General features: G+C 38.1%; 2 protein-coding genes across 3 annotated transcripts in view; one reads left to right on the forward strand and one right to left on the reverse strand.

Annotated features, from left to right (window-relative positions):
• Positions 1 to 789: 789 nt before the first annotated feature.
• Positions 790 to 11,598, forward strand: LOC112460208 (eukaryotic translation initiation factor 4E-binding protein Mextli). Of its 2 annotated transcripts, XM_025024811.1 has the most exons (11): positions 790 to 938; positions 4,067 to 4,182; positions 4,364 to 4,504; positions 4,650 to 4,819; positions 5,078 to 5,273; positions 5,581 to 5,652; positions 6,654 to 6,714; positions 6,855 to 7,149; positions 7,561 to 7,837; positions 8,082 to 8,203; positions 9,680 to 11,598. In XM_025024811.1, exons 2-11 carry the CDS (start codon positions 4,074 to 4,076, stop codon positions 9,782 to 9,784), a joined length of 1,548 nt encoding a protein of 515 aa, XP_024880579.1. In that variant the 5' UTR covers positions 790 to 938; positions 4,067 to 4,073; the 3' UTR covers positions 9,785 to 11,598. The 2 variants fall into 2 exon arrangements, with proteins under 2 accessions (XP_024880579.1, XP_024880580.1); XM_025024812.1 differs by lacking the exon at positions 5,581 to 5,652.
• Positions 11,599 to 13,578: 1,980 nt separating this feature from the next.
• LOC112460203 (mRNA cap guanine-N7 methyltransferase-like) overlaps positions 13,579 to 13,979 on the reverse strand; it is a 12,583-nt gene continuing 12,182 nt past the window's right edge. Inside the window, exon 6 of the mRNA XM_025024803.1 lies at positions 13,579 to 13,602. Coding sequence (XP_024880571.1) covers positions 13,579 to 13,602 — 24 coding nt within the window. The remainder of the gene's footprint in view (positions 13,603 to 13,979) is intronic.

Here is a 13,979-nt window from a genome sequence, read left to right on the forward strand (position 1 = left end):
TTCGTAATAATTTTGAAGAATGTAATCTTAATTTTGTAATTTTAATTATCGTAATTCGTTATTAATTGGAATACGCAAGATGGAAGCGCGGCCGCCGCGGCCAGAATATCCCCTCCAGCTGGCTAGTTCGGCTTCGGCACGAACCTAGCACGGACGCAAACCATGTGCGGTTACCGAGCGATACGACGTAGTTGAGTTGCATTTTCTCAGGCGGCGCGTCGGAAAATGCAACACAGCAACACACGAAAAAGGCCGGGATGGCCTCTCTCAGGTTTCTCTCTGGTGAATACAAAAAAATTACACAAATAAGAATATGCGTGCTATGTTAAATTTTATATGTGCAAATATTCCTCTTTTTGTTATTTAGTGTATTTGTGTGTATATGCACGCGTTTTAAACAATAAATTATAGTTATATGTGTAATTCTATGTATATAAGAATATAATTATAATTTTCTATGGTTTACTTCATCATATTTACAAATTACTCCATTATTAAAATTTTCGTTATATGTATATATTATATATGTTATATTCAAGATAATTACCAATTATATATATATTATATTTATAATTTTTCTTTTCTAATATATAATTATCATGTAATTGTCATTTTCTTATATTATTAGAACAAATTCTTTTTCGTTATTGGCGCGATAATTATATTATTTGACACCGATTTATAATATCGATCCCGAAAAATCGGCGGAGCTGTCACTGCTGTCAGCGGCGTCTAGTGACTTTCTCCCTCGTCCCCGTTACCGTCGCCGTTGGCGGCACTGGCCGCCAGTTCTCAGGGGGACCACCACTCGACTATACCTTCGCGGCGCACGTCGACGTCGTCGACGCATACGTCTTCGCGATCCCAACCGGACGGACGATCTGCGTGTCGTTGATCCGTTTGCATACGGCCGACCGGGACGGTGGATCTCGCGAAAGGTACGTCCTAACGTGCGTGTTCCGCGCCGCGGTGTCGCGGCTGCGTGATTTCCTTGGACGGAAACGCGCCGCCTCCGTCGCGTGCGTCCCTCGTCGTCGTCGCGGCTTTCCCGTGTCCGGACACTTCCATATCCGGAATTCCGCGGGGGAGAGTTTTCCCGTTCGCCAGTGCGTCAAGTGCGATTCTCATTCGCGCGCGTTGTACATGCGTGCCCCATGGCCGCGTACGTGTGCTCGTACATGCTTGCGCGCGCGTGGGCGCAATACATACATACGTACATACGCGCACGCAAAACGCCAGAAATAATTTCTCCGTTTCTGTCTGTTATACTAATAGATCCGTTTGCCTAGTTGCACCCCGTCTGCACTCCGTATCCCTGGTTCTTTTCTCTCACCAACGCGCGAAGATACGTAAGTTTGTCGTATCGCCGGGCGTACGAGGTGCCGGAAAGTGTAGCCGGAATCGTCAGCTTTTAATGTTGTTGTCCGTCTCTATCTCCCCTCCTTCCGACTCCCGCTCGGCGATGTCCCTCCCCCCTTTATTCTCTCTTTTGCATCTTTTTATCGTCTCTTCCCTCCCTCCGCCCCCCCCCCCTCACAATAGTTTCTCTCGCGTGGGAAAATATTTACAAGGAATGCCTGCCCCCGCAAATCAACCTGCATATATTTTGCGTCTTACCGCGGTATACAATCGTGTCTTTCTCTCACCTTGTTATTTTTTTTCTTTTTTCGTTTGGCTTTCTCTCTGACGATTCTCTCTCTCTCTCCACTTGCATCCTCCCTCTCCTCTTTCTCCCTCCCTCCGGGGAGAATTGCTAGAACGCAAAACGTGGGGTACTCCTTGAATATCGTATTACTTACTCGTGCGCTAAGTTTATGTGATTAGATTTGAGTTCGGCGAATTTAATGACGAGTAGTAGAGACAGAGAGTTAGTAGAATCGGCATAAAGGCTGTCCTATGTCACGATATATACATATATGGACATTGTACTACTCATATAGATTACATAAATTATGCAGGTATGAATTATTACAGTAATTTTTTTAATCACGCGTATTAATTATTCATATCAATGTAATCATAATTAACAATGAGCAAATTGTTCACAGCATGCCAGCGGATTGGCAGCAGATTTGATCGGAAATTGCTTGCAAATCGGCATCAATTACGCCCGGATTAAGCTCCGTGTTTCGCCGGCGGAGCTTGCCGTTATAACTTGAAAACAAATTGGCGGTGAATTCGATCAGAAATTGCTAATAAATCGGGCATCAATCTCGTGTAAGCACCACGTTTTGCCGGCGGATCCTGCCGTCATAACTTAAAGCCTTTTGTCCACGATACTAGAAATCGCTCCGAGATCTTGAATGGAGAAATGGGAGAAAAAAATCGTCATATTTAAACCAATTCGGTAATTCTCTGTCCAAAATCTCGGAGCGATTTCTAGCATCGTGGACACAGGACTTAACGGCAGATTGACGGCAGAGATCGAACAGCATCCATCGAATCCAGATTCTGTCGCCAATCTGCGTCAAATTGTGTAGCAAGTATGTCAAAATCTGCTTGATCTCCGCCATCGTACTTTGTTGCAGGTTTTTACGCGTAAATATATTAAAAATCTACATCTACATGTATACAATGTAAATTTATGTTTTATGTGTCACGTAAACAATTAGTAATCTATTCATTTTTTACATTCATATTTTGTCAGTTTATATTTTGTTTGCAATTTTATTTTTAGTTACTGTTATTCAGTTTGGGCACAATTTTTAGGACTATAGAAAATTGATAACAATGGTTTTAAAGATATTGATTTTATACCTATAGAAAAAAAATAAACATTGTGCATATTCCATGATAAAAAACTAAGTAATATTGCTCAACATAAATAGTAATGTTTTTATATTAGCATCATATCTTTCATTTCAGTACAGTTAATAAATAAATTATAACTGAAGTGCATCTTTAATCTAATCTAATTTAAAATTATTTTTGTAGGACTGCAAAAATACAGTTTAAAGAAATCAATCATTCAGTTCATAATAATTTACATTAGTTATATTGTCTACATGGGGAAAAAGTTCGTGTAAACATAATGTAAGCAATACGTAAAGTAGTCGTAAACAATCCATACAGACTGCTTTGTTAACAAACTTCGTTAAATTTCTGTCAGCATTCTGTCGACATTGTATACATGTTAAATCTCATATTAAATCTGTAATCTTTTTGTCGACAAAATTTATAGCAGACACTCTGCATAACCCTGTTCTCGATAGACTTAGGCTGGATTCGGGGAGCGCGCTATTAGCGCTATTTGCTTGTTCTATCCTTGTTTTACACCTGATGAGCGATAAAGACAGAATGATGCAATAGCGCTAATAGCGCGCTCCTCGAATGCAGCCTATGCTATCCGAGATTATATGTTATTTCTCGCAATTATACATATATGGATGTATTATTTCCTAATAGAGGCGCGAAGGATTTGGTTTCGAATTTTTATAGCTCGATTAGCGCGGCAAACGCTCCCGTTGCACGTGTGTCGTGCCGACGAATGTGTATTTTTGGAGGACGAGGGTGGAAAGGGCGAAGAATCCGGGATTCCACCACCGCTCCACCACGCCGGCTTTCTGTTTTGCTCCGCGCTTCGTCCTCTCCTTACGCGACGACGTGGACGCCGCAAATTAAATTATTTCTGTCGCCGCGACGACTTGGGCAAGATAATAACGACTCACCGTCGTCTTTTGCGTTTTGAAAGACATTTACCTTGCGAAAGAATCCGATTTTGGAGTATTGTTGACGTTACGGTTCTTATATTGCTTAATTTGCGCCAGGAGAAATGAGTTTATTGAAAGGCGATGATGAAACCTTGGCCTCCTCGGAATGAAACTTTCATTCAGTCCACGATACTTTCTCTTTATAACAAGCGGTTCTACGTCAAACGATTGACGCTAGTTTCAAGTACACAAGCACAATATATTTTTACTAACAATGTATCAAATGATACCAATTAATGCACACGTACTAATTTTACCGGGCAATTTAAATCGTAAAAATTATAATATGAAAATTATAATTTTGAATATAAATATTGAGCGTTCAAGTTTCCTTTTATGTAATGTCTTTGTTGCAGGATCACAATGGCTACCGCACAATTGAACAGAGCCAGGACCGTAAAAAAGCTCGAAAAACCACGGCCGCTTAAGCTTAACCAGCGCAACTCGACCGTCGATGGGCGGATCACGACTGGTAAATCTTTTTGTATTTATTCTCGTTTTGGCAAAACTTACGATCTCTTGCGACGACAGTCTTTTATAAAGATATAATCATTTTCTTGTAAATTGAATGTGTTCATAAGCTGCGTTTATTCTTTTTTAAATTAGATCGATGACAATTCTTTTAAACCCTTTTTTTTCTTTTGACTTTTTAGTAGAGGATATAGTGTCCCTAATCGACAATGTTGCAATGCAACTGACCAATGGCTTCCATGACCGAACGCTGCAAATGAATGTGATTTCTATGTGTAGTCACCTGAAACTGTATGCCAACCAGTTAGAAGCTATTTACAAAGGTAAATAATTCTTTCTTGTACATAAAACGTAACTTGAAAGCCAGCTCAGTAGTTTACATGAATAGTAATTCTTTCATGTTTTTTGATGATAGATTTCATTCCACATCCTTTAAATAAAGGCTGATTTTTGTGAATAATTTTTTAGATCAGCTGGACCGGGCTTTTGTGGCGATCAGAAATGGGAGCCAGGACGACAGATTAGATCTGACGACCAGGGTTCATCTGCTGGAACTTATCGAGCTACGAGCGAAACAATGGCGTCACACCGATTCGATGGACGTATATTACATGCAGAAATTGTCGCATCTAGACAATGTAGGTAACCCTAAAAACTTACTCGTATTTTCTTTACATTTACGTAACTTTTCGAAATTATATTTGAGACTTGCAAGCCAGACACAAGAGTAATAATTATACTTGGTGAGAGTAAAAACTTGCAATTAAAATTTTTTGAATATTATCTAAACAGCTTTTATTTTTAGCGTTTCAATATATAATCTTAAAATATTTACAAAAAAATCTTATTAAACTTTTTTATTTAACATTGAATAAAATAATGCTGTTTTTTCCTAGCTGACCGAAGCGGTACCCGATACACCTACGAACTTGTCGTCCCCGTTATTGACAATGACTTCACCCACCTCGGCACCGATCTTGGGGCCCGGGGAAGTAATCAAGAATAGCGGAAAGTTCGCCAAGCCTACACGCATACCGGGGAAAAACTATTGCAAAGACGAGGTTGTCATTCGCAACAGTGACTCGGGAAAAGGTAATTTAATTGCTTTCATTCTCGTTGTACAAAATTTCCATTATTAATTGAGCAGGTTCGATTTTTATGAATCAAATTGTAACCCATACAATGTTTTTATTACGTTATTTGCAAGGTGTTTACAGTAATTTTAGTAACGTCGCGATGCGATCGATAGGGATTGTTTGTGAGATGAAAATAATGATCTGATTTTTACGTAAAACGAAACCAATCGGTTGTATTAGACCTTTAATCAACCGACTTTGATTTCCCGATTATGTTGGCCCGATTATGTTTCTATTGTTAAATAATTCGCACGAAAATACAGTGATGGGAATAAAAGGGCGGCGGGTTCACATGATTGAAGAGCTCAGCCAGACGATCATCTCCTTCCAGCGAGGTAAAAAGCAAATGAATGATCTGCCAATGGCTTGTCATAGCATTTTGTGCTCATTGCATCGCAAGAACAGTATTAATCGGTCGAACGAGGCTCTCTCTTGTCCCACAAAAACACCTAATCCTCTCTTACATTATTAAGTTTGACGCGGCAAATTTGTATTGACTATTGTTCAAATATGATACGTATGTAAAAAAAAATATTCATATCTGTGATAAAAAATGGCAGCCAATATTTTTTATCCGGTCACTCTTAGTTTGCATGACAAAGCTATTATCTAACCAGCGTGATTAGGCCACTATTAAGTTTAGTGTTTTAGTTTTGCAACGTGATCTACTAATCGAGAAAATGCAAAGCACGTCAGCTTTCTTTCACGTGATGACACAAATCGACATCGTGTTACACTTCGCAAGGATTAAATTGATGAAAACATTCTTTTTTCTTATTTCCTTTTTTGTTTTGTTAAAATCATATGAGATGAATAGTCATTTTTCTCTCGATCAACCTAATGCGTACAATTCATATCAACCATTGTGGAATGCATCTCTTTAACAGCCCGATGAGTGAAGCATACGAATGTTGTGCGTTACGTTCGCAGCTTTAAGAGCCGAATAGAGATATTATATTGTATTACCAGTTTATTAACGCCCGGTCGACGAATCGATCATATATCGCGGGTCCCACGTGGATAGGAAGGTTGGCATTTCATTAATACTTTGACGTTTTCGTTAATATCGCATAACATGTGAGACGTCTGTTTTACATTTGAATGTGATTTTACATACATATATCTAAATATTTTTTAAAATACGTTGTATATTGTACTTACCTTGCTTTGGCGATATTTTAACAAGTATTTAATATCACATCTCGTTTAACACATTAACCGTGCCATTGGACTTGTGTTAAAAGATGTTACGTTAACGGCAACTACCATATGATTTTTTTCAATGAATATCAATGTTGGCAAGACTGCCCACTGATCTGAGTATCTTGGTTTGTAGTAAACCCTGGAGCTAAAGAACGACTTGTCCAAATCACGGGAACGTCCGAGGACAAGATTCAGTATGTCTAAATAATATATTTACAATAAAGTAGAAGTTTACTAATAGAAGTTTAATAATAAATGTATTCTATGCCTAAGATCTACTTAATAACGGCACATTTAGCGAGCTGTTATTAATAGAAGCGTTTAACGTTCTCAGTTATGCGAAGGATTTAATCAAAGATACGATACAACGAAATGCATCGCCAGTGAGACTGGAGCAGAGCTCCGGCGGCGAAAAAGGAGCAATGGGCGGCTCCAGCTCCTCGCTCAACAGCAGCGCGTCGGACGAGAGCAATCGTTTGCAACAGAGTCAGCAACACAACTCTCGTCTACGTTCGTCCCTCCTGCACAGTCTCTCCACCAACGACGCCAGCATAGGCGAATACAAGTACACCGTCACCGTGGGTAACCAGTCCCTCAAAATTACGGGCTGCAATCTCGACCTCGTCAGGGTAATAATAAAATCGTACACGTTGTTGTATGATTTATGTAATTTTATTAAACTGGAGATTAAGTTCAGGTGTTAACATCTAACTAAACTGCAGTATTTAATTAAATTTAAATGCTGATTAATTAAAGATTAGATTTATATTAATCAGCATCTAATTCTATTAAATCCATCTATATTTTTTTTATTTTATGTATTCTGTCTGCTTTAGTACTGGTCTACAATCTACAACCTTACTTTAAAGAGTATTTAAGCTCTAAGCCGTAAGAAATTGACTAATCAGAATCGAGTATTTGCCTCACATTCCATTGCGATTGGTCGATTTCTTACGGTTTAGAGCTTAAATATCCTATAAGGCAAGGTTGTAGACCAGCACTTATTCATGTATAATTTTTGTGAACTGGATAATCTACAGACGGCAAAACTGGTACTGGACGAACACTTTTTGGGCGACCCTGAGAACTTTACCAGCGGGATAGAATACTTTAATTACGAGGACGAACCCAACTTTACCATAACTACCACATCCACCCCTATTGTTCCCCGTACGCCGTTGTCGCCATTGGACAATGTAAACGCTCCTGCTTCTCTAGGCCGAGAGTTAAGTGTGGATAGCGCCGCGACCTCTTCGGAAAGCGAAGAAACTTACAAGCCTCGTCCGATCTCTGAAGAGCGAGGCTCGACTCAACAAGGTATTCAAATATAAAAACACAATGTAATATTATATTTAACATTATAATCATAAGTGGGTAGTTTATGATTACAATGAAAAAAACTCAAGAAATTCTCGTTTTCGTGCAATTTACATTGTTCTTAATTTTACTGAAATAAAATTTCTAATCGGTTTTAAAATGTAAAACTGGTCAGTCAATACACAATAAAATAAATAAATTTTAATCAATGCCTTGTAATTCCATCTTGTTTCTATTTATCTAGTTCCAGAAGCGAGAGAACTTACGTACGAGTTTCTGCTGCTGTGCGCGTCGGGCCCGTACGCGAAGCGGCCCCCCGCCGATTGGGCGCGCATACAGAAGGAATGTCCCAATATAGTTCGTAAGGTACCGCTATGCGACAGGAACGCCAATCATATACCGTGCAAAACCTTCCGCGTTACTCTTCCCTGTAACGCCGCGGTTTAATATTCTTGTATACAACACGCATCCATAAATACTCACATATACATTAACACCCCGCCGGGAGAGGAGTCCGCGTTTCCGAGGATGCGAGTGTGTTACGAGTGTGATTAATTGCGGTATTCGATAACCGCATGCATTCAGTAAGGGGAGGAACGGAAATGAGATCTGCTTCGTTTAATCATCGGTCACAGTCAGGTCTCCGTATTCTCTCTCTTTCTCTCTCTCTTCACAAGAGAATATGCTTTCTACGAAGGAGATGAGACCAGGTTGTATTTAACGATTGATCGAAGAGAAAATTTAATGAAGATTATCATGAACGTGTGAATCTCAATAGTATCTCGCGAATTAAAAGACTTTAGAAGTTTCCTCACGATATGCGTGACATCGTAATTAGAGATTAGATCTTTTGCAATAATAGGAGACGACAAATTTTTAAAAGTTACTCAAGACCAAAGAGATCGTAAGTGAGTTTCGTATTATGTGATACACATATATTTTTTTTACATTGTTTACGCGTTTACAATTAGTTTCAAAAAGACTTTGCGCATTAAACTTGCGCGATTAATTGACTGAATGGATTCGTACAAATCATCATAGTCGCAAAATGTGATTAAAAAACATTTTGTGTTCAGCCCTCGAAGGGCTATTTAAGACTCAATTGGCTTGTTGTGTGAAACAGTCATGGTATTCAGTATTTATTGCGTACAAAGTTTTATATGGTATTATTCTTTGTACCGAAATTTGAAAGTCTATGTTCCTACGTCTCGAATTTAGAGATATACACTACGATATGTTTTTAAACTGTTTTTTTCTTATATCACTATATTATGTTGTTCATATTATGGTAAAGAACTTTATTTTTTTTATATTTTTGTTTCTCTCTTTCTGAGGAGTTCAATACGAGATTGTTTTATTTGATCTTGTATACAAAGAAACTAATAAGACTAGACTGATAAAACTAGTGTTGTGTGTTAAACTCACATACCACGCTGTATTAATAAACGAGTATTGCAAAATCCGCTGAATCTTGCTCTCTGCGCATTCTTCGTAAACAAGCGCAGTTTACATGACAGCTGGCATACTTGCTTAGACATGTGCTTGCAAAGTCTGCGAAAAAGAAAGGCCTGCGAGTCAGTTTACTAACATTTCAGAATACACGATATTTTCACTACATATACGTCAATTGCTAGAGTAGGAAGGCCTCGTGTAAAGTACGCTTGTGAACGTGTGTAGACTTACAATTACCGTCTGCATGTATCCTCACGTAAGCAATTTAACACTCGGCTTTTCAACCGAATCGAAGCATGCTGCTTATAACAAGGTAAGGTAAGGGGATTTTATTGCCTTCTTACTTGTATCGCGAGGCTCGCCCGGCAACTAATGTCTTTCTCTTGACAGGCACCGATTCGCTGGTTCGAACCGGAGGCGTACAAAGCAAAGCTAGCAGCCGCTGGTCCCGTTGCGATATTGCCGATTAGCGAAGCGGAAACCGATCCCGAGTGAGGCCGGAGGTCAATTTGTCGCCTCCCTCCTGTTATCCTCTCCCACCTTAGTGACGAGAAATTTTTAGAGAACGACGTGTGTGTGCTGTAACGGTCTTGTCGGTCGTAATAAGATTAAGAAGAGGACAAGAAAAAGAAGATATTTTCCTCGAGAAGAAGGCGAAAAAGTTTCGTTGACGATATCTCGAAGAGAATATCAAAAGACGCCTTCGTCAAGCATTCACGGAGATGCATCTAAACGCGAATTGTCGGACACGCGCTTCGTGCAATTGACACGCTAGTCATTAGAGTGAAAAAACGTTCAATTAAAAAAAAGTAGTACGAAGAAATTATCGTACATTCGTCTTTTCGATCGATTACATGTCGGTGTTTTCGAACCGCGCCGATATTGTACTGGTCGCAGGGGGAACTGATCCGCGCAGTTCCTTCGGCTCAATGAACCTACGGCATTAACCCGAGTTCAAAGGCCGGTATTCATAGTCGGTTCAAGACCGTCTTAAGTACAATCTTAAGACGTCATGAACCAATCACAGCCGTATTAGCATCTTAAGACGGTCTTGAAATAAGAATCGACTATGAATACCGGCCCAAGACACCGCGGACATACATACGCGCATACGCATATACACATTTTCGAGTGTTACGAAATTCCGCCCCTTAAGCTTACATTTACAACAAGATATTGGCCGTAACGTCACTAACAAGAGGCGGGTGCCATTAAACAAAAGAAGAAGAAGCCGATATTGTACGGCACGCACACGACTTGTGCAACATTCTGCCGCAGAAAATCTCGACAAGCGCGCAAGAATGTTACGTTAGGTTATTAATGATAAGGGGAAAAGGAAAGAAACAAGATCAGAAAATTAAAAAGAAGAAGGCCAATAATCGAGCATTAATAGATATTAATCTACAGGAGTTACATGATAAACAAGTAAAAAAATTGGTAGATCACGTTGCTTGGTTCCAAGAGGAAGAAGGTCATCGCGTTAATGAGGCGCTACGACCGGGCAAGGCAAAGACAGCAACGGATTTGTTTGGAATTGAAGGAAGCTTTAAAAAGTTCGAAATCGATTGATTAAATAATTAAATGTTTTGCAAAACCAATGGTATATAGCTATTTGGTTTTATCCGTTATTTGTATATATGTTAATTAATTATATGGTTTAACATCTATTAATGCTTGATCATTGGCCTTTTTCTTTTTAATTTTTATATTCATACGAGCGGTTATTTATTTTTATTTTTAAACAAGATCAGATTTGTTGAAACCGCACATTGAAAGACAGCTGTTAACTTTCGTACATGTAGTTTCGATAGGATTAGTAGCGTTAGACTGAGGAATTAAGATTGTGCATTCGAGAGGAGAGGAGTTAGCTTTTATAAGCGAGATTATTTATAACGATTTTTTGCTACTCGCCTAATCGGATCGAGAAGACGTTTCTCGCGGTCTCGACGGGAAAAAGATTAGGTGTGAAAGACTAATACGTTACGTTAGGAGAAAATAAAGTAGAGATCACACATTATAAGAATAAATCCCGCGCTTTTGTAAGTATTCGGAAATATAATATAGAGTATTCGGAAGTTTGGTCCCAAAATCCGGTGGGGATTTCAATTCCGCCGTGTAACGCAGCGTCGTGATTTAGCATAGTCTAGTCTACCTATTTCAACGTAGGAATTACCATTTTTCTTTTTGATATTTACTCTGCTGTGACGCAATAACCAAAAACTTTAAAGAACGGAGGAAAAAGAATTTAAATTTTTTTTTGAGAGTTTATACATATATATATATATATATATATATATCATTTTATATACGCTAAACGGAAGCGTTTGTGTGCTACGTGCAGTATGTATTGTGAGGATCGTTCTGCAGCCGATAATTCTCTTTGTTTATCTTATTGTGTAATTAGCGTGAGAAAATGCCTCACTTTAATAAAACATGAAACAATCGCAGAATTATGCAAGGAAGATTGTTATCAGAAAGTACGGTTTCTTGCGTGTAAAATGTTATTTTATTTCCGTTTTAACGGATTTAAGGCTTCTGTTAATGTCTCCTTAAAATGTCGGAACCCTTTTTAAAATGCCGGAGAAACCGCCGGGATTCTTCTCTTGGGAAGACAGAAGCCTCGATTCGGATATTACTTTGCAATTCAAAAATCGAAAAATTCGCAGCGGACAAGCTATTGTTACCGATGCACTTGTAACTCTGGTGTTTATGAAACGAAAGATCTTGATACTGCCGAAAAGTCCAAAAATGTAGGCCAATTCTCTCCCTGCGATATTGTTAATATCTAATTAATTTGGCTACACGTGTTCACGAACAAGGAACGTGACTTCCTTCGCGCATCGTCGAACTTTACTGCACAATGTCTAGGACACTTACGTTCATTTTTAAGTTTTTACACACAATTTAATATTTATTTACACTCTACACACGTCGGTTAAATTATATATATATTTATATAATTTATATATAAATAAAATTTGTCATTTATATATAAATTTTATATACATATACATATATAATTTATTTCTATCGTCTCTAACTAACTGCGCAGTAATGTAATAGTACTATAATGTATTATTGTACCTTGTCGTTTATAATAATAAATCAGTAAAGTCAGAGACACATACGTTGGTAATTGTCTTTCTCTTTTCTTTACCCTCTCGGGTACAATGGAGAGGGAACGTCTTGTACACGAAAACTGGATGTAATAAAGTCGACTGCGTCGATCCGGTACTAATCTTTTATTATTCCAATAATAATAATATATGTCGAAAAATGTGATCACTGAAACATACACATTATGTATCTCCCGCCGGCCTCGCAGGTTCAGAAAATTGTACTAAATACCAATTGCATATACACACACACACACACTCTCTCTCTCTCTCTCTCTCTCTCTCTCTCTCTCGCTCTCTCTCTCATACTCGAGTCTCCTTGTAAAAGTTAAAAATCTTAGCAGTGCTCGACGAAGGCCCACGCTCGCCGATTGCATTTTTTCCTCCTTTTTTTTCTTCTCCCTTTTCCTCTCATCACACTATTCATTTACATTGCTATTATTCGTATTGCGAGTGATTGCGAACGGCCTATCATGTAATCTTTTTTTTACTCGTGGAAACATACATATTATCGTATTATCAATATTTCGTAGTCCAGTCTAAAATCAATCTCGACTATGATCTAGCTAGAGCTAGAGCGTATATATAACTGGTTCTTCCCTTCGCAATTATCAATATAATAATATCATTGTCCTGCTGTTGCGTGTGGTGGTGTAATGTGTGTGTGTGTGTGTGTGTGTGTGTGTACGTGTGTATGTGTGAACAATGATGCACCTATTACATAATAAATAACAGCGTGATAACTGATAACGCTACTTCCACAGAAATTAGCGCGACATGTGGCGTAAACATAACGGGAGAGTAAAAACAAGAGATCTCTTCAATCTTTTTCGTTCTAGCGTATCGTGAGATGAAAAAGTAATGTTAACAGCATTGGATCTAATTGGAAATAGATCTCGCCCTGAAATTTTTATTTAGAATTTTTCGCGTAACTTTTCAGAATTTTTATATAATTTTGTAACTTAGAACATTTTTCAGAAAGAAGAGAAAATCTACATCTCTTCTAGAATTCTAAAATATTTAAGATTTCTTTTTTTACAATTTAAAAAAAAAACGAACTAAAATCTGAAGTTCATTCTTATTATAAATCTTCATAAATTTAAAATGCGAAAAATTTTCAAAAAAAAATGAGATAAGAATTTGTTTCACCAGAGTGTAAATTCAACAACAGTATTAACCTTTAGACAGGTCTTTTTTCTTAAACAACGGAAATTCGTTGTAGGAAAAACATGCATATTTAACATATAATCGAATATGCAAAATATATTAATTTCAAGACGTTGTAAGACGTTTTGCGCGAACCTCTAAAGTTTAATGAAAAACACTCGTTTTTATTAAAACAAGAGCACGACGATGTTCAGTTAACAGGATTAATTCGAATTAGACTGACGCTGTTAGTACATTTGGCCTGTTCTTTTTAATTGAACTTCTTATACAGTTCATCTTTTCTCTTTCTCTCTAACGTGAGAAGAAAAAGAGAAAAGATGAACTGTGCAAGAAGTTCACCTAAAAAGAACAAGCCTATTATTTTTTTCCATTACGCGAGGAAATAAATAAATGGTAGAGTCGCCGAT

This window comes from Temnothorax curvispinosus, unplaced genomic scaffold (genome assembly GCF_003070985.1).
Source record: "Temnothorax curvispinosus isolate PA1 unplaced genomic scaffold, ASM307098v1 QBEX01010385.1, whole genome shotgun sequence".
Lineage (NCBI taxonomy): Eukaryota > Metazoa > Arthropoda > Insecta > Hymenoptera > Formicidae > Temnothorax > Temnothorax curvispinosus.

What these genes read in the sequence shown, in the direction of transcription:
- LOC112460208 (XM_025024811.1), top strand. Translation starts at nt 4,074, where the DNA reads ATGGCTACCGCACAATTGAACAGAGCCAGGACCGTAAAAAAGCTCGAA. An exon ending in GATCATCTCCTTCCAGCGAG is followed by an intron (nt 5,653 to 6,653) that starts GTAAAAAGCAAA and finishes CTTGGTTTGTAG; the next exon opens with TAAACCCTGGAGCTAAAGAA. An exon ending in ACGTCCGAGGACAAGATTCA is followed by an intron (nt 6,715 to 6,854) that starts GTATGTCTAAAT and finishes TAACGTTCTCAG; the next exon opens with TTATGCGAAGGATTTAATCA.